This window comes from Spermophilus citellus, assembly GCF_964194105.1.
Source record: "Spermophilus citellus genome assembly, chromosome: 19".
In the NCBI taxonomy this organism is placed as follows: Eukaryota; Metazoa; Chordata; class Mammalia; order Rodentia; family Sciuridae; genus Spermophilus; species Spermophilus citellus.
Window position 1 is genome coordinate 4,690,026 of NC_138201.1, and position 25,117 is coordinate 4,715,142.

The 25,117-nt window shown below is 47.4% G+C and overlaps 1 protein-coding gene across 2 annotated transcripts in view; it reads left to right on the plus strand.

The window, feature by feature from the left end:
* The window catches only part of GXYLT2 (glucoside xylosyltransferase 2), a 72,802-nt gene that overhangs the window by 14,739 nt on the left and 32,946 nt on the right, over window positions 1-25,117 (plus strand). For both annotated transcript variants that reach the window (XR_014019892.1, XM_081276251.1), the window contains exons 2-3: window positions 10,697-10,889; window positions 16,346-16,477. Coding sequence is in view for 1 of the 2 variants with exons in the window: in XM_081276251.1 (XP_081132377.1) it covers window positions 10,697-10,889; window positions 16,346-16,477 (325 nt within the window). In the remaining variant the exon portion in view is untranslated. The remainder of the gene's footprint in view (window positions 1-10,696; window positions 10,890-16,345; window positions 16,478-25,117) is intronic.

The window sequence follows — 25,117 nt, forward strand, 5'->3', positions numbered from 1 at the left end:
ATAACTTCAAACCTTGAGCCAACCATTTTTCCCAGTTCGCCTGAGAAAATTCTAGGGCTAGGGAGCTCGAAATAAAAACAAAATAAATCAAAACAAGAACACATTGTTTTTTGAGAAGGTCATCCATCCTGTCGCCTTCCCTCAGGGGCGAGCAATTTACTCACCTCTAAGCTTCAGGCGTTCCCCGCACGGGCCGCCAAATGCCGCAGTCTTGGCTGGGCACAGAATCACGAGCCAATCAAGCAGGAACAAAACTTTATTTTGAAAAAGCCGCTAACACTCTCAGCGCCAGCAAGTCAAAAACCGATCCTCCCACGAGGGTGTCCGACCGGAACCGCGCGCCGACCGGAACCCCGGGGTCCCCCGGACCTCCCCCGGAATTTCCTCCTACTATCCTTCCCCAACCAATGGGAACTCTCCAAGAGTCTGGTAACATGAGTCCGTAACATGAGTCCGGTAGCAGGCCAAGGTGAACAGCGGGAGTCCAATTTGCATATGAATGTAAATCTTAACATAATCATCTCAGTGGCTAGCTGGCGTCACTTTACAACCAAAGGTGCCATACATTGTATATTTGCTTGTGGCTCCTAGCAGGGACTCACCAGCCCTAAAACTGGAGTGAGGAGGGAGACAGAGGTGCAGTCCGGTGTGTCCAGGATGTCTGACCAGCTGGGCTCCATCTTTGGCCTCCTCTGGGTGGGCGGGTAGGTAGGTCCTGGCCACAGAAAAGTAGCCACAGGCCTGAGCCTGGTCCTCCTCCCCTAGTCACCCTCAGGGGGAATCTCACCGGCAGGGACCCAGGGCTGCCTCTGACGGCCTGTGTTGTGTCACATGCATGTGCCCTCACTGATGGTCACATCCTGGGAGTGATGGACAGATGACTGTGCATCTCTGAACCTCATGGACTGAGAATAGAACAACAGCTTCCCCAAAGGAAAATTGAGATGCTCTTGTCGAAAGTTGTGGATGCCTGTGAGACCCACTGAGACCAGAAGCAGACAGCCATACAATCAACGTGCAGTCTCACAGACGGGAAAGTCAAGGGCTAGAGATGGTTGAAGCCTTGCCCAAGATGGACAGCAAATGGTCGACTAAGACGTTGAAACCAAGTCCATGTGCTTGGAAGAACAACAGTGCTGATGGCCGTGCTGTCCTCGGCTACAGATCCAAAGTCTGGACCATCTGAACCATACTCCTAGAATCCCTTTGGAGAAGAGCTCTGATAAAATCTACTTTTTTTTGGGGGGAATTGAACATTATTTATACTTGTAAGGGGCATAAACAGGTTATAAAAATCATCCCATTTCACTTTTTTTTTAAACTTGCGTATGTTTACACACACACACACACACACACACACACACACACACACACACATTTATCTGGGATTTCTGGAAGGTGGTATGCCAAAATGTCAACAGAGGTTATACAATTGGAATTATGGGTGTCTGCTCCTCTGCTTATCTGTATTTTAGATTTTTTCTATGATAAAAATATATTACTCGTCTAATGTACAAAATAACTAGAAGCACATGAATTATCATAAAGTTAGAAAGTCTTTTTGGATAGAGGACGGAAACGAGGTGGGGAGAGCCTTTTTCCTCTTTCTTCCCTCTAAGTTGGTCACTCCTTCAAGCCCATCTTTAGGAAATGACAAACTCCCATGTGCAGAACTGAAATCCTCACCTAATTCTTCTCCCTCACATGTCAACAACTGGCCCTGCTGGTTCATGCTTGGAAATCTCAATAATATGTCAAGAGCTTTGTAATGTTTTGAACAACCAATAAAAAAATTTTTATTCCCATTTAAAAAAAAATACAAATGGCCTTAAATTACACATTAAAATGTTAATTATGTGAGTTCAGGCATCCATCCTGCATATATTTATATTTTCAGTAAGACAATGTTTTTTGAAACTTTTAATTCTAATGGTATTTTAGTGTAAAACATACCCCTAAGTAATAGAAATTATGTAAATACTAATAATTTTAATCAAATAATTTTTCAATGTTTTCTTTTCCTATTATTTGTTATTAACCTTTAAAAATAAATATCTTTTGGGCCACGTTAAAAAAATAAAAATAAAAAAATAAAAGGAAGAGGGAGATAGGGAAGCCGCATCTCCCCTGTGTAGGCGCAATCATAAAGAACCATGAAGTGGCAATCATTCCAGGCACACCACAGAGTGTCAGAGGGGGACAAGTGAACCCGGGTGAGAATGAGCTCAGCTGACGGTGAAGGTGAGTCCACAAACAGCATAAGGTGAAATCAGGGCTTCAGCCCCAGGGCAGCCTCAGAGTGTGATCTGGTCTAGAAAAGTCTCAGCCGAGGCAGTTAGTTAGGGGTCTCTGGGTGAAAGCCCCCTAGATGTAGGGTGACCCTGAATGTGACGACCACACATTCACATCCACACAGAGGAGAGGACGGAGAGACACATGGAGGAGAAGGCCCTGTGGAGGAGGAGATGGGGCGTTGCAGCAGGGAGCCAGGAGCAGTGGCTGGGGACGCAGGTGAGGGGGAGGAGAGGAGGAATTCTTCTCCAGAGCCTGCAGGGGAGGCGTGGCCGCTGATGCCTGGATTGTAGCCTCCAGAACTTCAAGAGAGGAATTTCTGTTGTGTTATTTAAAAAAGAAAGAAAAAGAAAAAACCTCTGAAGTCCAATGTCCAATGCCCTAGATTTGAATTCTTTCTGTGACACTTACTAGTCTTAAGCCACACGAATGTGTAATGTCTAAAAGTGCACACACACACACACACACACACACACACATACACACACAGAGTTACCAACTTCAGACACCAGCACCTACTGTGAATTAGACCTAGACTTTGTTTAGGAGCACCGCCACGTTTCAGACATCATGAAACAAATTAAATATGTTCTATTAATAATTAAAAGCATTTATCAAATACTTTTATTAAGTGCCCCCATGGCAGGTTTTTGGCACGCTGCTGACATTCATATTATACCGTGACTTCAAGGCAAACGTTAGCTTTTGTGTCTGTCTGAAAAGATTAATGACACTTGATTTAACTCCAAACCACAGGTCGTTAAAAGTGATTTAACTGCGAGCGGAGTCCTTGGTGTTGTGTCTGGGTTCCCAGTGAGGGGTCAAATCGCAGCTTCAGAGGGGAAACTTTCTGTCAGTTGACTCATGCCTTCCAAAATCCACGGTGTGCAGGGAACTTTACTCCTGCTGCCAACCCTTGAGGTGGCTTTAGCTGCTGTCCCCTGGCTCTCCTTCCAGGGCTGTCTTGAGGTGCTCCCTCTCCACAGCAGCCGCTCTGGCCTCATGTCCCAACCTCCACGTGAAAATTGCTAGCTGGTCTCATCTTGCAAAAGACTCCATGAAACAGGAAGGCTCTGCTCATTCATTCTGCCCTGAGCAAGCACATTCCACTCCTTTCGTTTCTCTTCTACCATTTCCCTGATGCTTATGTATTTCCTAGGAAAAAGTGGCCAGCAGTCCAGTTGGGGCTGTGCTTTAAAGAAGTGTGGTTTTCCACCAGCGTCCTCTGCTAGCCCGGATCCCAGCAGCAGGCTCACTGAGCCCGGGGAGCTTGTCAATTCCCTGGAAGCGCCAGAGAAGAGGGTCTGAGAAGAACCAATTACTCGCTTTAATAATTCAGTATGTTTTGCGTTAATAGGCTACAAAGTAAATAGCACTACACATAAATGCCGTATTTCATTATTTATACACTCCAGAAATTGAAGTTCAATTAAGTCACATGCCGGAGATTGTTGAGCGCTTAAGGAGCCGCTCATCTCGGGGGAACCCTGGAAGCCGCTTCCCTCTGAGCCACCTCTGGGATGGTGAGGATGGTGATCATCAGAGCATGGGCAGGGCGTGTCCTGCAGTCCCTGTCATTCCCCAAGGCTCCGAGATCCTTACAACGCTGCACACTGCCATTGCCTACTTCAATTTTTTTAAAACAAAATCTATATATGTCATGAACCTGAGGGCATTTCTTTACTTATTTAAAGATAACAATGTTACAGTTTAATCCCAACACTCTTTAAAAGCATATAGTTCCATGATTTCTTCAATCTCATCACCACTAGCTATTTTTACATCTTTATCACCCTGCAAAGGAACCCTGTCACCATTAGGCAGTCACTTCCCATGTGCCCCCAATCCTTCTTCCTGATAACGACTAATGTGCTCTTGTACATGGGGCTGTTTCCTCTTCTGGACTTTTTACATAGGTGGAATCTGTTTTACATACGTGGATAAGTGTCCGTTTTCCAGGTTTGTACATGTTTGCACACATGTCAGTATTTCATTCCTTTTCATCGTTAAGTGACATTGCACTGCGTGACCTACACTGCATGATGTATCTCCATTAATTGATGGACATTTAGTTGGGCTTCTTAATGACTAAATTATGCTGATATGAGTAGTTGTGGGCAAAATTTTGTGTGTCTATAGGTTTTCAATCCTTGTGTGTACTGTCGTAAAGTTGCTTTCTCTATTTAAGGCTTTCAGGAGCTGCTAAAGTGTTTTCCCCGAGTGGATGTGCCCGTTCACAATTGTGACAGCTGTGTTCAAGGATCCTAGTCTCTCCACATCCTGAGCACATTTACTTTTTTTTTTTTTTTTAAGGAAATTTGATGTCAGTGCCAGAAATTGCCAGTAATAATATAAATAGAAGGTAGCCGTTGGGCCAAACTCTGAGACAACGAAGCAGTGTTGTTCGTTTCTAGCTTGGAGCTCTCACCTGCTGAGGTTCTGCACTGCAGCTCCCTGTCCTTTCCACTAAAGGGAGATGGGGAAGTAACAGAAAGGTGTTCTCTCCTAGTGGCACTCAACTGAGACTTTCTCATGGACGTGGCCGAAAGATAACTGAACCTGGCACAACCCTCTCACTGTGACTCAGGATCATCTGGTGCAGCAGGTGACTGCCGGCACCCCTGTGGAATAGCGGGACGGGGGGCGTGAGTTGGAGAATCTATTTCCTCTCTGTGACCACACTGTGCGAGTAGCTCGGGCACCTGTGTGGTCTTCTTTGCCTTTTATTTGTTCCCCGTGGCCCAGTAAACTCCTAGAAACCTTTGGAGAAAATGTCAGAAGCTGTTGAAGTTGCTTAATCAGATAATAGATATTACCCCAGCAATTCTACTTCTAGGAATGCAATCTAAGAAAATAATGCAAAAGAGGAAAAATCCATGAGCCCACAGTTTAGGAAAAGACTTTTAAAATAATAGAATAATTGGAAACAATGAACAAAAAGGGAAATGATAAGTCATGCTGATCTGGTTGAATGGAATTGTGGTAGTGAACAGAATGCTAGCTATCAGGCCTTGGGGCTGTGGCTGGGCTCAGTGTCAGGATGAGGCCCTGAGTTCGATCCTCCGCACCACATAAAAACTAATAAACAAAATAAGAGTCCATCCACAACTTAAAAAAAAAGTAACAAAATAATCAAGTCAACAAAGTAGGATGCAAAGTTTCCCCCTAGTGCCTCGATAAAAACAGGAATCCAATTGAACAAAGACCAGAAGGCAGCTTGCAGAAAAACAGTTTATGGGGCAAGAATTTTTCTTCATTTACCAACTTTGATACTTAAGTATATCTTGTTTTGTGTTTTTATTTGAAATGTACATTGTACATGCTATTCTGATCTTTTTTCTAAAGATGAAAAGTTTTGTTTATATTGTTTCCTGCATTGAACCCAATGTGTGTTTGACATGAGCTACAATGAAACAATACGCTATCAGCTGATGTGGAAGGAAATCAACAAGAACCATGACGGAAAAGAAAATCAAGTCCGCTTTTATTAAAAGTGAATACAGCAGGAAGGTGGTCAAAGAAGCCCCCCATATCTTCCTGAAGATCTTCCACAGACAAGGAGAGGGTCATGCAAAGACCACAAAGAACATTCCAGGCTTTGCTGTCTGGGCCTTGCTTTCGACTTACGACACGACAGTCATCACGGAGGCCAACGCGGTTATCATCAGCTCCATTCTCAGCAGGGTCTTGAAAAACCCTGGCCAGCAAGCGTCCACTCCAGTCCCCTTCACAGAGTGTAAGTGAGAAGGTTGTCATGCCAAGCTCAGGGAGGGTTAAGAAGGCCCAGGGTCCCAGCTGAACTCCAGCCGGCCCCAGGCAGCTCAGGTGACACCTGAGTGTGCCAGTGTGCCTTGGTGGAGCTGGTGAAAGGCGCCCGCAGGCCTTGAACCTCATCACTCAGGACCCCTGGCCCCAGCGCGCACTGCCTGGAGCCTGAGATTGTTGATGGGAGGAGTGGGGCCAGCAAGGTCCCTTAAATCTCAGTCACTGACACTTGAACTGGCCCCAGGAGGGGCCTTTCTTTCTTTCTTTCTCTTTTAATACCTGTCACCAGACACCAAGAGGGACACATTGCCTGGAGCCTGAAAAAAGAACAGACGGGTGGCTTGGTTTGCAGCAGGGGAGTGCAGGCTTTGGTGTGTGTGTGTGTGTGTGTGTGAAAGTGTGTGTGTGTGTGTGAGTGTGTGTGGGTGTGTGTGTGCATGTGTGCGCGCGCATACGCTGGGGTAGAAGAGCTGGGGCCTCCCTCAAGCTGGGCAAGCCTTCTGCCCCTGAGCTGCACCCAGCCTGCAGGCTTTTTTGAGTGGGGAGAAAAGTATTCTTCCAGAATTTTGGATGACACAAAATATGGAGATGATAACAAATAGAATTTCTTTGTGTCCAGAACTCAGCTTAAGTAAAATATCAAGTCCCCAGAAATAACTTAGCACTCTCCATTTGATGGTTTTCATTCTTGTGCTTATCTTACTTTGTGTATCATCTGCCAAGAAAATGCTGTGCTCTTTGGCTAGTTTTTTTTTTTAATGTATTTGTTTATTTATTTATTTTTCTTTTTTTTATTGTTGGTTGTTCAAAGCATTACATAGTTCTTAATATATCATATTTCACAGTTTGATTCAAGTGGGTTATGAACTCCCATTTTTACCCCGTATACAGATTGCTGTATCACATCAGTTACACTTCCATTGATTTACATATTGCCATTCTAGTGTCTGATGTATTCTGCTGTCTATCCTGTTCTCTACTATCCCCCCTCCCCTCCCCTCCCCTCCCCTCCCCATTTCTCTCTCTACCCCCCTACTGTAAATCCTTTCTTCCACTTGTATTATTCTTCTCTTACCCCTCATTTCCTCTTATATGTAATTTTGTAAAACCCTGAGGATCACCTTCCATTTCCATGCGATTTCCCTTCTCTCTCCCTTTCCCTCCCACCTCTCATCCCTGTTTAATGTTAATCTTCTTCTCAAGCTCTTCGTCCCTACCCTGTCCTTGGTTACTCCCCTTATATCAAAGCAGTCATTTGGCATTTGTTTTTTAAGGATTGGCTAGCTTCACTTAGCATAATCTGCTCTAATGCCATCCATTTCCCTCCAAATTCTATGATTTTGTCATTTTTTAATGCAGAGTAATGCTCCATTGTGTATAAATGCCACATTTTTTTTATCCATTCATCTATTGAAGGGCATCTAGGTTGATTCCAGAGTCTAGCTATCGTGAATTGTGCTGCTATGAACATCGATGTAGCAGTGTCCCTGTAGCATGCTGTTTTTTTTTTTTAAGAGAGAATTTTTTAATGTTGATTTTTCTTAGTTTTCGGCAGACACAACATCTTTGTTTGTATGTGGTTTTGAGGATCGAATCCGGGCCGCACGCATGCCAGGCGAGCGCGCTACCACTTGAGCCACATCCCCAGCCCCTAGTTTTTTTTTTTTTAACATTTTTTTTAAGTTGAAGACAATACCCTTACTTATTTATTTTTATGTGGTGCTGAGGATTGAACCCAGGGCCTTGCACATGCCAGGCAAGCACTCTACCGCTGAGTCTTTGCCTAGTTTTTAAGCTTCATGGCAATACTGTCCTCCTCACAAGCCACTCTTTTCCTCTTTGCTGTATGTTGTACGTGTCCTTCAGGCATGTTCCTTTTGCTGCTGTATAGTATTCCACCTTTCAGACATGTCAGACAGACTCGGGATTCTCCTCTCCGTGGATGGCCAAGTCTATTCCAATTTTCCATTTTCCTAAGCAGGGCTTCCATGAGTGTTCTTGCATGAGACTCGTGTCCATGTGCACATTTCCTCAGTTCCTGTGGGTAGGTGTGAATCTGGAGGGGTGGAAGGCGGGTGCCCATCTTCGTGCCTGCAGACAGCTGCAAATGGCTCTCCAGGTGTCGGCCAACTTCCTTCTCCTAGCAGCGTCGAGCTGCGCCCACCCCACATCCAACTGCGTCTCAATACAGTCAGACTTTTCTGTGTCATTTTTGCCAGTCTGGGAAATCAAACTCGTTGTTGTCTGAGTCTGTGTTTCCGTCATTGCCAGGTGAAGGCGTGTCATTCGGCAGCATCTCAGTCTGTAGGGTAAGCAGACACCCGGGGGTGGGGAAGTTGTTAATATCTAAGACACAGAGGTGATGGGATTTGTTGGTAGCACCTTAGCTTCTGTTTTTGGGGTGCTGGGGTTGGAGCCTCGGCAGGTGCTCTCCCACTGAACCACACTCCCAGCACCCAAGTCTGTGCCTCTGAGTCACCCTCGGGTTGCTAAGCAATGGGTGAGACTTAGAGCAGATGTCCACGTCGCATCTCTCTCTGGCATGTTTCGGCTCATGTCTCGATGGCAGTTTCTCTAAATTGACTGTCGTGTGAGTTTAACACAGCCTGCCTCCCCTTCATGTCAGTGAGTGGGGAGCTGGCTTTGATAGCGGTCATAAAAGCCCCCACGCAGCCTCCTGGGAAGGAAGGGCAGGCGAGCCTGCAGGGGGGCCCTTGGGTCTGCGGCTGTGCTCTGGCTGTCCGTCCGCCTGGGCTCCTCTCCCAGCCATGAGGCTCAGGGCTCACGTCCTGGCCGCCCCCGTACCCCTGGCAGACCTGCCTTGTCCGGAGGCCTCTGCTGACTCGGAGCTGTCTCAGGTTGCACCGGCCGGCCAGCACGCCCGGGCCTCCCTGGCCCCCACCTCGCTCCCACCCTCTGGACTGTCACTTAGCTCTGTCTTTCCCTAATCCTCTGCAGAAAATCACTTTGTTTTGTTCCTTGTCTTTCTACAACGACGCCTGGCCCGTAGTTGGTTGTTAGTAAAGATGGGTTGATTAATAAGTGGGCTGCAGCTCATAAGACAGAGGGAGAAGATGGGACTGCCTGTGTGAGTCTGGCACCACAGCGTAGGCTGGGAAGGAAAGAGTCCAGGACACAAGTGCGACTGTGCCCTTGGCCGTCCAGATGGGTGGGGGCGGTTGGGGCAGAGGCAAGAGATGGGTGAGGAGCCATCATCAGCCGTTGAGCGCTTGCATGACTTTAATCAAAGAAGACATATACTCTGTGTTTTAGAAGCCCACCACTCTGCCCCAATTAGGAGAACTTATGGGGTGAGGGTAAAGGTAAGACTGGAGGCTGGTGGGCCACCAAGAGGACTGTCAGAGTGACCGAGGTGACAGAAGACATTACCATATCAGGTAATGGCAGGAGGATGACAAGAAGTGGACAACTTCCAGAGACGCCAGCTTTCCCCACGATCCCCAAAGGTCCAAGAACTCTCCACATCTGGCCTTGGCAGGGCTCAAGGCCGGGCTCAAGGCCGGGCTTTGAATAAGCATGCTCTGAAGTAATCTGAACGGAGGGCTTTCCAAAGTGCTCCACCCACATCTCAACTCCCCTCCTGGTGAAAGAAATCTGGAGCACGGCTGCCATGATTCTACAGAGCGGCGAATAATGGAGCAGTGTGTAGATTGAACTCGAAGTTTTTGGAAGGAAGGCAGCATTTGACATCCAAGTTCCCCTGGTCTCCAAATCTTTTGTGCAAGTAAATTAGTTTCATTTGTCTCAGGGCACCTATTCCGGGCCAACTTCTTCCAACTTCCCTGCAAATGTTTCTCAGTGGTGTGTTTGAGGCTTGGCTTCGTCCCCTCGTCTGGAACAAATCTTTTATTACTAGGAAATAGCTGGATGATGATTGTGGACTCTTGGACCCTGTCCCCCCTCCCAGCTGTTGACTCAGTATCTGATACCTTGCTCATTTGCAGGGCTAACGTGCCCCTCTTGTGCCTGTTTCTCATTACTGTGGATTCCGTACTGCAAGCCGCAGGCCATACCCACCACCTCCCGTCTCTGGCAAGACAGTTAGGGTTAACACCTGTTTCTTCAAGACTCTCCTGAGATATGACAGGGAGGGGCGCCCACGCTGCCTCTTTGCTTACCTCCCCGCCGCGCACATGTCCCGTGGTGCAGTGGTCATGCATTCCAGCTCCACCTAAAAACATCCAGATGATGGGAAGATCGCGTTGCTTCTTTCACATGGGAAAGCCACAACCCACCCTCCTCTCGTTCAAGTTGCATTCAAATCTGATTTCCATGGCCCGTGCAAGTGGGGGCCCCCCATCCCCGTGTCAGCTGTTGAAGTTTAGCAATACTATTTCCAAACATGGGCCAGTCGGCAGCCAGCAGGCACTAGACAGCTGAGCGCTGGCAGAAAGCGTCCCCGACACCTAGAGCCGTCCAAACAGTGACTCATCCTACTATTGCCAGGATAAATATGGGGATAAATGGCATTTTTTTTCTAAGCAGGAAGAATTGTCAAGATGCTTATCACTTTATAAAATATAACAGATTGTGCCTATTCTGTTTGAAGTGTTCCAACCATTCACTGCATTTTTTTTAAAGTTTGGTTCCAGCTTTCACTTGTTTTTCTTCTCTCTAGGAGGCCCGGACAGCTGAGGAGCGTCCATGCTGTCCTGCCGCCTGAGCTCTGGATCCACCTGGCCGTGGTGGCCTGCGGCAATCGGCTGGAGGAGACGCTGGTCATGCTCAAATCGGCCGTGCTTTTCAGCCACAGGAAGATCCAGTTTCACATCTTCACTGAAGACTCTCTGAAGCCTGAGTTTGATAAGCAGGTGAATTTGCGCAAATAGTGGTGTACTGTTTCCCAAGGGCACAGACTGCACGGCAGGGACTGCTTATACTGCTCTTTTTAAAATCAATTTTCTTATTCTAATTAGTTATACATGACAGCAGAAGGCACTTCCATGCAGTCCTACATGTACCTAGGGTGATGATGTCCGTCTCATTCCACCGTCTTTCCCACCCCATTGTCCGGTTCTTCAATGTTGAGTGTGGATGTTGTTGAACATGGGTGCCCTGTGTTGCTTCATGCTCCGTTGCGTGACCTTGAACGTTTGACCCTGACCTACTGTCCTCCCATATAACACGGGGATAATTACGACAGACACGGTGAGGACTGAATGAGACGAGGCACGTAAAGCGCTTGGCGCAAGCTCGATCCTTCTTGCAGTGTGATCAGCCTCATTCTCAACTGGAGGTCAGAGAGCCTATGTTCATGTATCTATGTGTATATTTTAAACAGCGAGCAACACGTGTTCATTGACATCAATCCAAGTAATAGAGATGATAAATTAAAAGAAAGAAGTCCTCACTGCCTTTTTTCTCATGCAGGAAACAGAGAGAGTTAGCAGTCGTGTTTTTATCATCTGTAGGTGTGTGTGTGTGTGTGTGTGTGTGTGTGTGTGTTTCCATAGGTAGACACGCATGTCTGATTATATGCACATTTACACACACATATCTATATCTCCAATTTACACGTGTTTCTTTTATGCAATCATGATCATACTCTGGGTATCATAGAAATAATTTGTTTGTGTGTGTGTTTTGGGATTTTTTTTGCTCTGGGGATTAAACCAAGGTGCACTGAGCCATTGAGCCACATCCCCAGCCCTTTTAATTTTTTCCTCTGACACAGAATCTCACTGAGTTGCTTAGCACCTCACTAAGTTGCTGAGGCTGGCCTTGGACTTGCGATTCTCCTGCCTCAGCCTCCCGAGTCACTGGGATGACAGGCGTGCGCCACCGCGCCTGTCTGCAAAGCGCTTCTCTTTTCCACACTTAAGTCCCTGCGGGCAGTGTGGTCCCCATTGAGCACTCAGCACCCTGGCCTCGGCCCTCTGGTGGTGACATAGCATTTTGAGGTGTCACTGGGTCACCGTGCTTCGGCTCTTCTCATTCTGTGTTTTTAGCAGTGCAGAAGAAGAGCTCTGGAGAAGCCTCCTCCCAGTGGAGGTATGTGTGTGGCCTTGGAAGCCAGGCCTTGTTGTCCTTGAGGATTTCTGCGGGGTGAGTTCTTGAGTGCTGGCAGAGAGAGCCTGCTGTGTCTTGTTTCTATGGATTTGAATCAACAGTGCTGTGTCCTGTCACCAGGCTGGCCTCGCTAACAAGAAACATCCAAAACTGCATGCTTGGCAGAGAAGAGCTGACAACAGAGAGAAAGAGCTAGAAAACATGTTATAGTTTCTAAAGAAAAAGGTCGCCATGAGTCTTGTCCAGGAGAAGTCGGGGAAGCAGCAGTCCTCGGACTTTGGGCGTGGTGGGAGGATTGACTTGGAAAAGCCCAAGTCAGAGAAGGGGAGTGAGGATGGCTCCAACGCTCCCAGTTAACGGCTCTAGAGCTTCAACATGAGGGAAACAATAGTGAAGACAGAGAGCAAATGCCAAGAGCTTCTGCCTTAGGACGTCATCTCATGTAACCCTCCCCACGCCCTCCAGAAGGTACCCATCATGTCCCCTATCTAAGTTAGTTTTTCATCACTGTAGCGAAATACCTGAGGCTGGGTAATTTTATAAAGAAAAGAAGTGTATTTAGCTCTCACAGTTCTGGAGGTGCAAGAGTTGGCACCAACACCGATCTAGCTCTGGTGAGGACTTTGTGGCAGATGCCACCATCATGATAGGCATGTGGGGAAGGAAGAGGTCACATCACCAGACAGGAAGCCACAGAGAAGCTGCGTGTGGTCAGGCTTGCTCTTTAATAACAAACCTATTATAAGAGCTAACTTAGGAGTCCCAAGAGAATCCTTGATCCCTTCCACAGGCATGTCCCCAGTGACCTAAGGACCTCACACAAGGAGCCACATTAAACATCACCACTCCCAAGACCAAGCTCCTAACACATGAACTCTTTGGGCAAAGACTGGAGCCAAAGTGATAACATCCCCATTTTACGGGCTAAGGAACCCGAGGCGCGGTTTAAATGATCTGCATCACAGAAGTCAGGTCCAGTTCACTGGCTCGAAGCTCCACGGGATTCGGCACTGTGTCCTACGACCTCTGAACTAGCAGACAGAAGTCGCAAATCCAGGGCTCAGCCCCACTGTCCACTTGCTGTGTGGTCTTGGCAAGTCTCCGGGCCTCCCCATCTCCCACTAGGGGTCAGTTGGGTTGGCGAAAGGTAATTGCCCTGTGGTCAGGAGTGGTCGGGTCAGGTTGTAGTGACAACCATAAAGTTCCGGACTGTCTGTGTGCCTGCCGTTTGTCTCCCACAGGGTCAGGCCCTGCCGCTTAGGTCTGGGATGGACGTGGACAGCGGCTGTGCCTGCAGACAGCTGGGCCTGCCAGAGCATGTGGCGTCCAGGGTTCCTCGGATGCCCTTGCAGGAGAGAGCCTTTGACTCCCTAGTGTGACAGTGACAAGTGTCTTCCACACACTGTGTGTGGGGGGCGGGGTACCAGGACTGAACCCAGGGGTGCTCTACCACTGAGCCACACCCCCAGCCCTTTTTATTTTTTATTTGGAGACAGGATCTCAATAAGTTACTGAGGATGGCTTCAAACTTATGATCCTCCTGCCTCAGCCTCCCAAGTCCCAGGGAGGAGAGGCATGGCCACGATACCTGGCCCTTCCACATACTTCTAACTGGCTAGACACAGCCGTAGGCTCATCCAACCGTGGGGACTGAGGATCACTTCTATGTGTGACTGACCATGGACAAGCACAGGCTCGTCCTGCACAATACCCACCCAGTAGCGACTTGTCGGTACTTGCTGCGGGCTTGGAGCTGGGGGGTGGGGTGGAGTGGAAGGAAACGCAGACTTGGACTTGAATAGGATGAGGGAAGGAAAACAGGGATGGCCTCACCTGAGTGGCCTTTCCGAGGAAGCCCCCGGGCTCCAGGCTCATTACCCATACCTTGTGTCCTTCCCTGCTATCCTAGACTTGGCCTGTGTGCAGTTGCATAGGACAGAAGTGACGGTGTGTCACCTCTGAAGTGACAAAAGGCACTTCACGTTTTCATTTGGGCTGGGTAAGCCGGCATGGGGGCCCCTGGTGAGGAGCGAGGGCCTCTGGCCAGCACTCATGAGGGCACCGTCAAGGCGACAGGTGGCCGCAGCCCCTGGCTTCATGAGAGGCCATGAGCTACGACTACACTCCCACAGATTCCTGACCCTCAGAAACCACTGAGATGATACATGTGAGTGGTTTGAAGCCTTAGCTTGGGGTAATTTGTTGTAAGGCCACAGCAATCCTTCTACACACGTGTACACACAAACATACACACACGTGCACAGTCAGACCCATGCTAGATACGACAGAGCATGCCAAACAATGCTTGTGACAGCTGAGGCTCCTTCAGGAGAGGACACACCTTCTGCCTGGCTCCTTGATGGGAGGTCTGTCCTGGAACCCAGCCTCCATGCTGGAGGAACCCGAAGAGCCCCTAGGGAGAGACCGTCTGGGAAGGCCACGTGGAGCGGAACTGAGCCCCAGCCCATAGCCAGCCTCCCCACCAGACGTGTGAGTGTGAATCTAGACACTTCCAGCCCTGCCCCAGATGTGTGTGGAATCCCGGTCTCAATCCCAGTATCAAAAGGGAAAATGTAAGGAGATACACAGGTGACACACGAGCATGTGGAGGACGCTCAACAGGCCATGAAGCAGTCCAGCTCAAGGTCACAGTGAGAGCAGCATACACCTAGTGGAGTGGCTAAAAACTGGAGCAGACACGGCGCGTGCTGGTGAGGGTGTGGACACAGGCACTCCCGTCCTGCAGAGCCCCCGGGAAGACACTGAGGCAGTTTCTAGAAAGTCAGAAGGAGGTTTACCACGGAGGCAGCAAATGCAATCCAAATATTGACCAAGGAGTTGGGAACTTGTGTTCCCAGAAACCTGCACACAGATGCTCACGAGCCTCAGTCATGATTCTCCCCACCTGGAAGCAACCAAAATGTCCTCCAGTCGATGACTGCAGGAATAAGCTGTGGCATGTGCATACAGTGGAGTATAAGTAGTGAAAACCAAGCGAGCTGTCAGGCTACAAAAAGCCACCTAGAACCTCAGTGCATATTTCTAAGTAAGAGAAGGTAGAATGAGAAAGCGCCACACTGTGCCACCCTACCCAGGTGACGTTCTGGAAAGGTGAATCTGGGAGCTAACAAAAGGTCAGTGACTGCTGAGAGTTCAGGGGGAGGGAGAGAAGGAAGGTCGGGTAGGGAGGACAGGAGGTTTAGGGCAGCCACGCTGTTCTGGGTGCTACTGTCATGGGGGCTGTGACATGACGCCTTGCCCAAGCCATGGAGTCACCACACAAAGCAGGGACCCTCCATAAAGTGCCAATGTACATTACAACTTAGCAGTGATTACAACTGATGATGATGACATGATTAGCCAAGAGTGATTATAGTAGTAGTGACAGGTGGGTGTTGCTTCATCCATTGTGACAGTCACACCACACCAGAGCAAGATGGCAGCAGTACTGGAGACCATGGGCGGGGGCCGCGAGCAGCTGACGGGAACTCTGCGCTTCCTGCTCAGCCTCTCAGGAAGCATAAAACTGCTATGAAAACAAAATTTGTGTTGTAAAATTAATATACTTAAGGAAAGCATTACATTTCATCTACACGGAACATTTGAAAGAGCCCAGGACTATGAACTTAGAGACTGAAACTCCACCACTGCCTCTAGAGGTGTAAATGTTGGGGTGTGCCTCTGTCCTCCGTCCAGATTGACCTCCACATGTGAAACACACGTGCGCGTGTCTCTCTGACAGGTAGAGCCATGGCGCAAGCACTTCTGCACTTGGCGTCCCCAGATGGTGTTTCCACGTCAGCACACACGGGACCTCCTAGTTCTAGTTGCGCGTTATCCCATCATATGACTGTGTCATACTCCGTCTCCCAGTTCCTTGCAACTGGACAGTTAGACTGTCCCCACGCTGCGACTACCACTCAGGTCGTGGTGAAAGCCGCTGCCCCTGCGTGCATTGGAACTGTTGTCACCGTGTCCGGATTGCCCTTTGACAGCTTGTGCAGGTGTGCCCTCCGCTTGGCAGGGTTCTGGTGCCAGTTTCACAGCCCCCCCTGACAACTGTGACTGCCATGTCAAATCCTCACGGTGCCCATGGGACAACCTGCTCTCTCATTTGGTGAGCAGCAGTCGTGGCGCCGAGCCTAGCCTCTCTAGGTAAATCCTGGGCAGTATCCGCTTGGCCTTCCAGAAACCTCCCAGGTATTTTCCGTGTTTCGTGGCATCTAACCGTCCTCCCTGTGCCTTCCGTGTCTTCCAGTTACGACAGTGGCCTGACTCATATACAAAGAAGTTTGAGCACAGGATCTACCCCATCACCTTTTCTGTTGGAAACCCTCAGGAATGGAAGAAGTTGTTCAAACCCTGCGCTGCCCAGAGACTCTTTCTTCCGGTAGGAACACCTGTTTTTTATAAGTCGCAGCTTGGGAAATCTTGCTCTTGGAAAGTTGGAGAAATCAGCTGAGATGTGTTTAGAAACGTTGAACTTCCAGCTAAAAGTGTGTCTCCCTTGGATTCTGTCCTTGATGCTCTGTAGGCTGCTGAGTGTGGAGGGAGGGTCCCTGTGTTCCAGGGGTGTCTTGCCCCGAGACTGAGGGTCTGAGAGCACCCAAAGCATGTTCAGGGTCTTCGTGACTAAGGCTCCTCTGTGGACGAGCGTGTCAACCTGAGGAAAGGTCCGGGGTTTTCTGAGCCTCGAGGTCCTCCACGGGCTCAGCACACAGTCAACACTCAGCGTCACCTTCTGTCATTGTTCTCTCTACGACTGTCACTGGCGTGAGACTAGCCACACAGTTGTAGCTCACAATGGCCCCAGAGCTCTGGTGCAGGCTTTCCCTTCTGAAGTTTTAAATGGTATGTTTTCTAAAAATCCTAAATAGAAAAGCCAGTTAAGTTTCATCCAAACAGGGAAACTTTGAATTGTGCGTGGCAGCCTTCATATCTATGGGGCCCCTGCCTTCCTTAAACCTGTGATAATCGCCCGTCAGGTGCCAGGCCAGGGGACCACGGTGACAAGTGTCAGGGACACCAGGAGACAGCCAGGGTCCTACTGCCTCAGCGTGCTTCTGGCAGGGCACTGAACAGGCTATCAGGGGAGTGACCGGCTGAGGTGGGTGTCGGTAACACGGGGATGGGAAAGAGGTCACAGAGCAGCGGTGCATATACTGAGACCTGAGCCAGGTTCCTGGGTGACGGGGACTGGGGAAACCGAGAGAGAGGAGGGTCCAGGAAGCAGAAAAGCGTGCACAGGCCCTGAGCTGGGAAGAGGTCTGGAAAGTAGCCTGTAAGATGGGACTGCAGAGGTCCTGGGGCCCGTCAGCCCTGCGGGTGGGTCTGCTCTTTGTCCTCAGGGTGGGAAGCTCTGGGGTGACTTCTAGTGTGGAGGTGGGATGGCCTGCCTGGACTTTAAGAGGGCACGCTGGGCACTGCAGTGTGCACAGCTGGGCTGGGCTATGGAGGGTGCTAGGGGCATCCGGGACCTGCCCTGAAGACACAGGACTGATCAGGCCTCGCGATGGGCTCCTCTAGAGCTGAAGGAGAATGAAAGGAACAGGATCTCACCCTGGATTCCCCCTGGGCAGCTACTTAATATTGGAATTGCCAATATCTAACCATTTATGACACGAAAAAAGGCGATTTTTAATATTGTCCAGCCTAAGAAATGCGTGCCGACCTCATTTAGAGGTGGCAAAGACTGCAGACGAGCACCTTAGGTAAGGGGGAGGTGGGTTTAGTTGGGTCCCATTTGGTTTGGAGGCTGGGGACAGCCATGCAGGGGAGTCTTCTGTGTGCTGGTCTGGAAACCCTGAGTGGCGAGTGGCCCTGTTCATGGTTCTGACTCAGGGACCAGTGAGTGGGAAGGACAAAGCCTGGCGAGTGTGCGGTTGGTGCTGCCTGCAGCCCATGCTCACCCACGCCCACACGGCCTGGCTCACGTGCTGCAGACCCTTCTCCACGCTGTGAGGAGGGGTTAATGGCACAAAATGGGGGTGAGAAGTGGCCACCTCAAAATGGGACTGCGAGCTCTAGGTGGGTGATGGATAGACTAATTGCCATTGGAGAAGACAGAGGACATGTTAGGTTTCTGCTTCTTATGTGTATTTTAGGCAAGAAGAAACATTAGAATGTCAAAACTAATGTTGGGAAATTGTTTCCCTGTGGGATCCAAAGATTAGCACCCCAAAGGGACCTCTTTTGAATCTTCTGTGACCTTGAGTCGTGATTTTATTACCACTATTCTAAAAACTCACCATGAGACGGTTTTCATTCATTCCCAGTTAAGTGAGTGTTCCCTTTTGAATGACAAATGGGTGCTGGCTTTCCTTATCTGCTTCTGTTAGTGGGAACTAGCCCTGCTTAGAAATAATAAAGAGAGATTGCACTTGACAGACGTTCACCTTCCCGCGGTCCTACCCACAGCACAGACCTGAACGTGGCATCTCAGAGCATTACCCAGCTGCATGGATCCTCATGATAACTTGAAATGAACTCTAGCTCATGTTTCCCCTGAAATTTGCCACTATAAAACCGAATAGGGAGTGCCCCTCAGGTGGTACAGGGGACGTGGAGACCCTAAGATGCAGACATGTGAGCAGTGGCCAGTGGGCCGAGGGCCATGGTTGGGCCCCTTTTCTAAGGTGCTGCTGTCTACCCTAAGCCTGCAGGGGACACCCTGTCTCAACCAAGATTTTGCCATCAGAATAATATCAGAGCACAAGTCTTCTGGTCCCAAGCTTGTCACATTCTCAAGTGTCAATGGGCTTTGGATTCTACCACTGCAAGACCATGGAGTCCGGAAATGCCTACTCTGAGCCCGGAAGTAGGACCATCCTTAGTGAACGTCCACTGCAGGTGGCTTGAGCTCTCCAAGACGCACAATCCTTTCAGGAAGTTCAAGACTTGAGGTATTTAAAACAGCATGCCAATTACCAATAAGCCACACTTGTTCCTGAAAATGGGTCCGGAAGCCCTCACCCTCAGGAAGGCCAGGAGCCCTTTATTTCTATCAGGATAATTGAGTTGCTCAAATCCGATCACCTTTCCCTCATTTAATGAGAAATGGTGAGATTTTATAATAGGTCTACACTTTTTACTACACGTTGTGGCCATTAGATCACACAGATTTCTCTCCTGAATAACTGAGGTCCTCTGGGGTCCTAGAGATATTTACTGTGTAATAGAGATGGCTGGGTTGCAGGACCTTCAGAGACTTTATTGGCACGTGGCACCCCACGTGGTCATGTCGTGGGGTGAACTGCTACTCACGCTTGACCAGGGACAAAGATTTTTCCAAGCCAGGTTTAATAAGCTCTGAGATTATACTAATGGGTGACATCGTTCCTGCTGCTATTGCTTGACACGAGTGTCCACATTCAAGGAAAGAGTTAGGGAGGAATATTACCCAGAGACACAGGATAAAATCGCTCCTAGCCTTATTGGAAAATTTATTGTGAGAGTTCTGACCCAGTATTTCCAAGAAACTTGTCTCATTCTTTAATATTTTAAAGTAAACAAAAATCTCATGTTACCTATATTTCGTATATCACATTCAAGGCCACAACACGGAATCTCCCCTTTTTTGTTAAAAGGGCCTGTACCTGGTTTCAGTGTTGGGAAAGCTGTGTACTTGCCAGGGGGGCTCTAATAGGTCAGCTGTGGGCTGATGGAAAAGGGAGGCTTGTGGAGTTGTCAGACCTCTGTATTATTACTATGTCTTACCTCCCATTAGCAATTAACGTTGTAGCATCTCTGGAACCAACACTTTAGATAGCAACAAAAATCGACAGATGTATAAAAGTATATTAAAAATCATTTGTAAGAGGAATACCATGTAGTTTTTTTTTTTTGTTTTGTTTTGGTACCAGGGGTTGAACTCAGGGGTACTCAACCACTGAGCCACCTCCCCAGCCCTATTTTGTATTTTTTTTTAGAGACAGGATCTCATTGAGTTGTTTAGCATCTCACTATTGCTGAGGCTGGCTTTGAACTTGCCATCCTCCTGCCTCAGCCACTGGGATTACAGGCATGCGCCACTGTGCCCGGCTAGAGGAATACCATGTAGAGTCATCATGAATGATGTATGTGTTTTCATCAAGCACCAAGAGGCCATAAATTATTGGGATGAGATTAACTACCAAAATGATCATGTGAAATGAGCCTAGATACCGATTTTGTTGAACAAGCTTTCTACAATGCAATCATTTACTTACACACTATTGTTTTAGTCAGCTTTTTTGTTCCTGTGACTAAAGGATCTGACCTGATAAATTGTGGAGGAGGAATAGTTTATTTTGGGGCTCATGGTTTCATAGCTCTCAATTCATGGACAGCTGGCTCCATTCCCCGGGGGGCTTGAGGTGAGGCAGAACATCATGGCGGAAGAGTGTGGCAGAGGGAAGCAGCTCACATGAGGATCAGGGAGCAGAGAGACTCCACCCTCCAGATGCAAATATATCCCCCAAAGACAGGCCCCCAGTGACCAGCCTCCTGCAGCCACACCCCACCTGCCTCAGTTCCCACCCAGTTACTCTCACCAGGGGATTAAATCACTGATTGGGTTAAAACTCTCACAACCCAATACTTTGTCCTCTGAACCTTCTTGCATTGTCTCACAGGTGAGGTTTTGGGGGACACTAAATCATAACACTAGTAAAGGAAGGACATTCAGAGTATTAATTAACTCTTGATTACACATAAGAAAAACTCAAGGCCAGCTAACTAAGCAAAGAAGGAAATTCATTTTTTGGCTTACCTCGGCTGCACGCAGGACTCAGGGTCCTCATGTACCCAAACGCAGTGGGGCCACTTCTCGTGGGTGTGAAGCACAAGATAAAAGCCTGGGGAAAGATTGTCCCTGGAGCCCCCTGCAGAGCAGTGCTCCACCAGAAGAAGGCAGCAGGGGGGTCATGTGGCACCACTCACCTCCACCTTAGAGACAGGCACACTCCTGAGCACGCCCAGCTGGGGGTCACTGTCAGTTCTCAGCTGGAGGTCACAGAGCACACCAGCAGGCCAAAGTGGTGAGCACACACACACTCTGGGGAGCTCAATCCCATGTTATACAACTGTAAGGAGCCAATGGACACCCAGAGGAAACGTCGGAGAGGCTCTGTGATCTTGGACGTGACAGCTGGATCTTTGTGTGTTTCTCCGAAAAGCTCCAGCTGCCGCAAAGCAAGGGACACATGAAAGGTGCCTGAATGTAGCACTTTCCAGGAAAGGTGCCTGTCCCACCCAGCGGCTGACAGCCAGGGCGCTATCTCTCAGTCCCTTGCAGGGCTTATTCAAGGAACATAATAATTGTGCGAGGCAGCCTGAAGCCCACATTCCAGAAGCTTAGCAACGGCAGCAGGAAACAGCATGGCAGGAGCATGTCCTCCAAAATGGTGACTCGAGGAACTCTGTGAAACACGCATACTGGTGGAAGTTATTTTTTAACCAGCTGTCTAAATTCTTTGGAAATTTCCCTAAAGACCTAAGCAAATAAATGCACATTTATTCAAAAAAGCCTACTAAAGCTTGGCGAGAAGAGTAGCTGTATGTGACATTGGAGGCATGATCCACTTTCCCCTCCACTCCCAGCTCAGAGGAATGGAAGCTCAATTCCAGGCAGTCTACCCAACACACGGGAACCCCTCGCTCCATGCCCCCGACGGAGGGACACAGTACTCCTCAGGAGGGCAGGCCATCAGCCCTTCTCCCTTCTACCAGCAATGTGTCGCAGTGTGGCCAACTCGTCAAGGACTTTCTTAAGTAAGGCCCGTGTGTTCATCAGAACCACAGCAAAACCACAGCCAGTTGCTCCACAAGGAGAACCAGGGAGAAAGAAAGGTAGCAGTGACTTCCCGGTGCCAGAACAAGCTTCCCAGATTGGACCTCAAAACTGCCACTGACTTTGCCTGGATCAGACCCTGGAGCAGTTTGTATTCCACAGAAGAAATAATTTGAAAAAAATAATGAAGATCATTGCATTAAAATACTATATTAGAAAATGTTCACTTAATACAAAAGAAAGCAGTAAGCAAGGAAAGAAGGGGGAAAATACTTGAAACAAATGAAAATTAAGTGGAGGTAGAAATCACACTATATAAATGATAACATTAAAGGTGAATTTTAAAAGTATACAAGCAAAAAGCAGAGAAAGTCAGAGGTCACTGATAAAGCATATGGTCCAACTGTGTGCTGTCTGTAAGAAGCACACTTCAGGTCAAGGACACCAAGGAGTGAGCAGGAAAAGGGTAGAGAGGCTAGACCATGGAACAGCCACGGGAAAGCACTCATATCAAACTCCGCAGGACTTTAAAAAAGAAAAGAAGCATTACCAGAGATAAGCAGGGACATGCGATAATGACAGAATGATCAATTTATTAATAAAGTATGACACTTAGGGGCTGGGATGTAGCTCAGTGGTAGAGCACTTGCCTAGCATGCATGAGATTCTAGTTTTGATCCCCAGAACTGCTACACACACACACACAAAAAAAAAAAATATGACAGAGCTACAAAATATATGAAGCAAACAACGACAAAAATAGGAACAATAGATAACCCATTAGTAGTGGAGACCTCCATACGTCACTTTCAATAAGGGACTGAACAGCTAGGCAGAGCGTTGGCCAGAAAACAGACGTGAACAACACTCTCACCCAATGACCATCCACCTAAGAACACGCTCTCTGACACCAGCACTTCTTTTACTCCCATATTTTTATTGGTGCGTTACAATTATACATAACGGTGGGGTTCATTCTTAGATATTTTTATATCCGTGCATTATAACAATATAATTTGGCCAATACCATTCCCCAATATTTCTCCCTTTCTTCCTTCTCCTCCCTCCTCCAGTCCTTTCCTCTATTCCACTGAGCTCCCTTTGATTTTCAGGAGAATTCCCCACTTTTTCCCTTTTCCCCCTCTAACTTCCACATATAAGAGAAAACACATGATGTTGTCTTTCTGAGTCAGGCTTATTTTGCTTAACCTACATGTTCTCAAGTTCCACCCATTTTCCTGAAAAGGACATAATAAAAAGGACATCTTCTTTATGGTAGAATAAAACTCCACTGTGCATATTTACCACGTTTTCTTTATCCATTCATAGGATTCCATAGTTTAGCTGTTGTGAACTGTGCTGCTATAAACATGGGTATGCATGTGTCACTGTAGCAGGGTGACTTTAATTCTTTAGGATAAACACTGAGGAGTGGTCGAGCTGGGTCATATGGGGTCATATGGTGGCTGCATTCCTAGTCCTTTGAGGAGCCTCCATACTGACTTCCATAGTGACTGCACTAATTTTCAGTCCTACCACAAGTGTGACAGGGTTCCTTTTTCTCCACATTCTTTCCAGCATTTATTATTGTGTATTCTTGATGGCCACCATTCTAACTGGAGTGAGATAAAATCTCAGTGAAGTTTTGATTTGCATTTCCCTAATTATTAATGGTATTGAATTGTTTTTCATGTATCTATTGACCATGTATGTTTCTTCCCTTAGAAGTGTCTATTTAGTTCATTTGTCCATTATTAATTGGGTTATTGAGGGGGGTGTTGGTTTTTTTTGTTTGTTTGTTACTTTTTAATATATCCTGGATATCATCCTCTGTCAAAAGCGTAGCTAGCAGAGATTTTCTCCCATTCTGCTGTGTTTCCTCTTCGTAGTCCTGATTGTCTGCTGGGCAGAAGCTTTTCAGTTTGACGCCATCCCATTTGTACTTTCTGGCAATGTTTTCTGAGTGCTAGGGGTCCCACGAGAGAGTTGTTTCCCGTGCCTCCATGTTGGAGGGGTGACTGTACATTGTCTTCTAGGAGATGCATAGTTTCTGGAGTAGTTTTGAGGTCTTTGATTCTGAGTTGACTTTTGTGCGGGGTGAGATAACAATCCAGCCTCAGTCTCCGTGTGTGGACAGCCAGTCTTCCCAGCACATTCTGTTAAAACGCTCTCTTTTCTCCAGTGTGTGTTTTTGGCACTGTTGTCAAGGATCAGTTGACTGTAGATGTGGCTTTGTGTCTGTGTCTTCTATTCTGTGCCATTGTGCGTGTTTTTATGCCAGTACATGCAGTTTTTGTGACTGAGGCTCTGCAGTATAATATGAAACCAGTATTGTGATGTTTCCAGCAGTGCGTTTTCAGTTGAGAATTACTTTGATGATTCTGGTCTTTCATTCTTCCAAACAAATTTTAGGACTATTTTTTTCTAGTTCTGTGAAGAATGTTAGTGGTGTTTTTATGGGGATTGCATTAAACCTGTATTCATTGCTTTTGGTTGGCATCTTAACAATATTAATTCTGCCTGTCCACAAGCATGGGTGGTCTTTCCATCTTCTTTTTCTTCTTCAGTTTTTTTCTTCAGTGTTCTGTAGTTTTCATTGTAGAGATCTTTCATCTCCTTGGTCAGATTTATTCCCAGGTACTTTTTTTTTTAGGTGATTTCAAATGCGATCATTTTTCTGATTTCCTTCTCAGAGATCATTATGATGTATAGGAAGGCTATTGGATTGTTGTATTCTGATTTTGTAAACCTGCTCCTTTGCTGGCTTTGTTAGCTACCACAGTCTTCTAGTGGAGCTTTTTAGATCTCCTAAGTGTGGGATCATATCATCTGCAAAGTTACAATTTGTCATCTTTTCTTATTTTTACTCTTTTTTCCTTTTATATTCCCTAATTTCTCTAGCTAGAATTTCTCCTACTATGTTGAATAGGAGTGTGAGAGTGGAAATCCTTTGTCTTTTCCCAGATTTTAAAGGACATGCTTTACTCGGGGATTCACAACAATGTTAGCTAGGGTTTCTCCTATTTAGTCATTATGAGTGTTGGGTAGGTTCCTTCTACCTCTAGCTTCTTCAGTGTTTTTATCGTGAATGGGTGCTCAATTTTGTCCAAGTCTTTCTCTTCATCTACTGAGATGTCTAGGTGATGTTTGTCCTTAATTCTATTTATGTAGTGAATTCCATTTTATTGATTTGCATATGTTAAACCATCCTTGCATTCCTGGGATAAAACCAATTTGGTCATGATGTAAAATCTTCTTAAT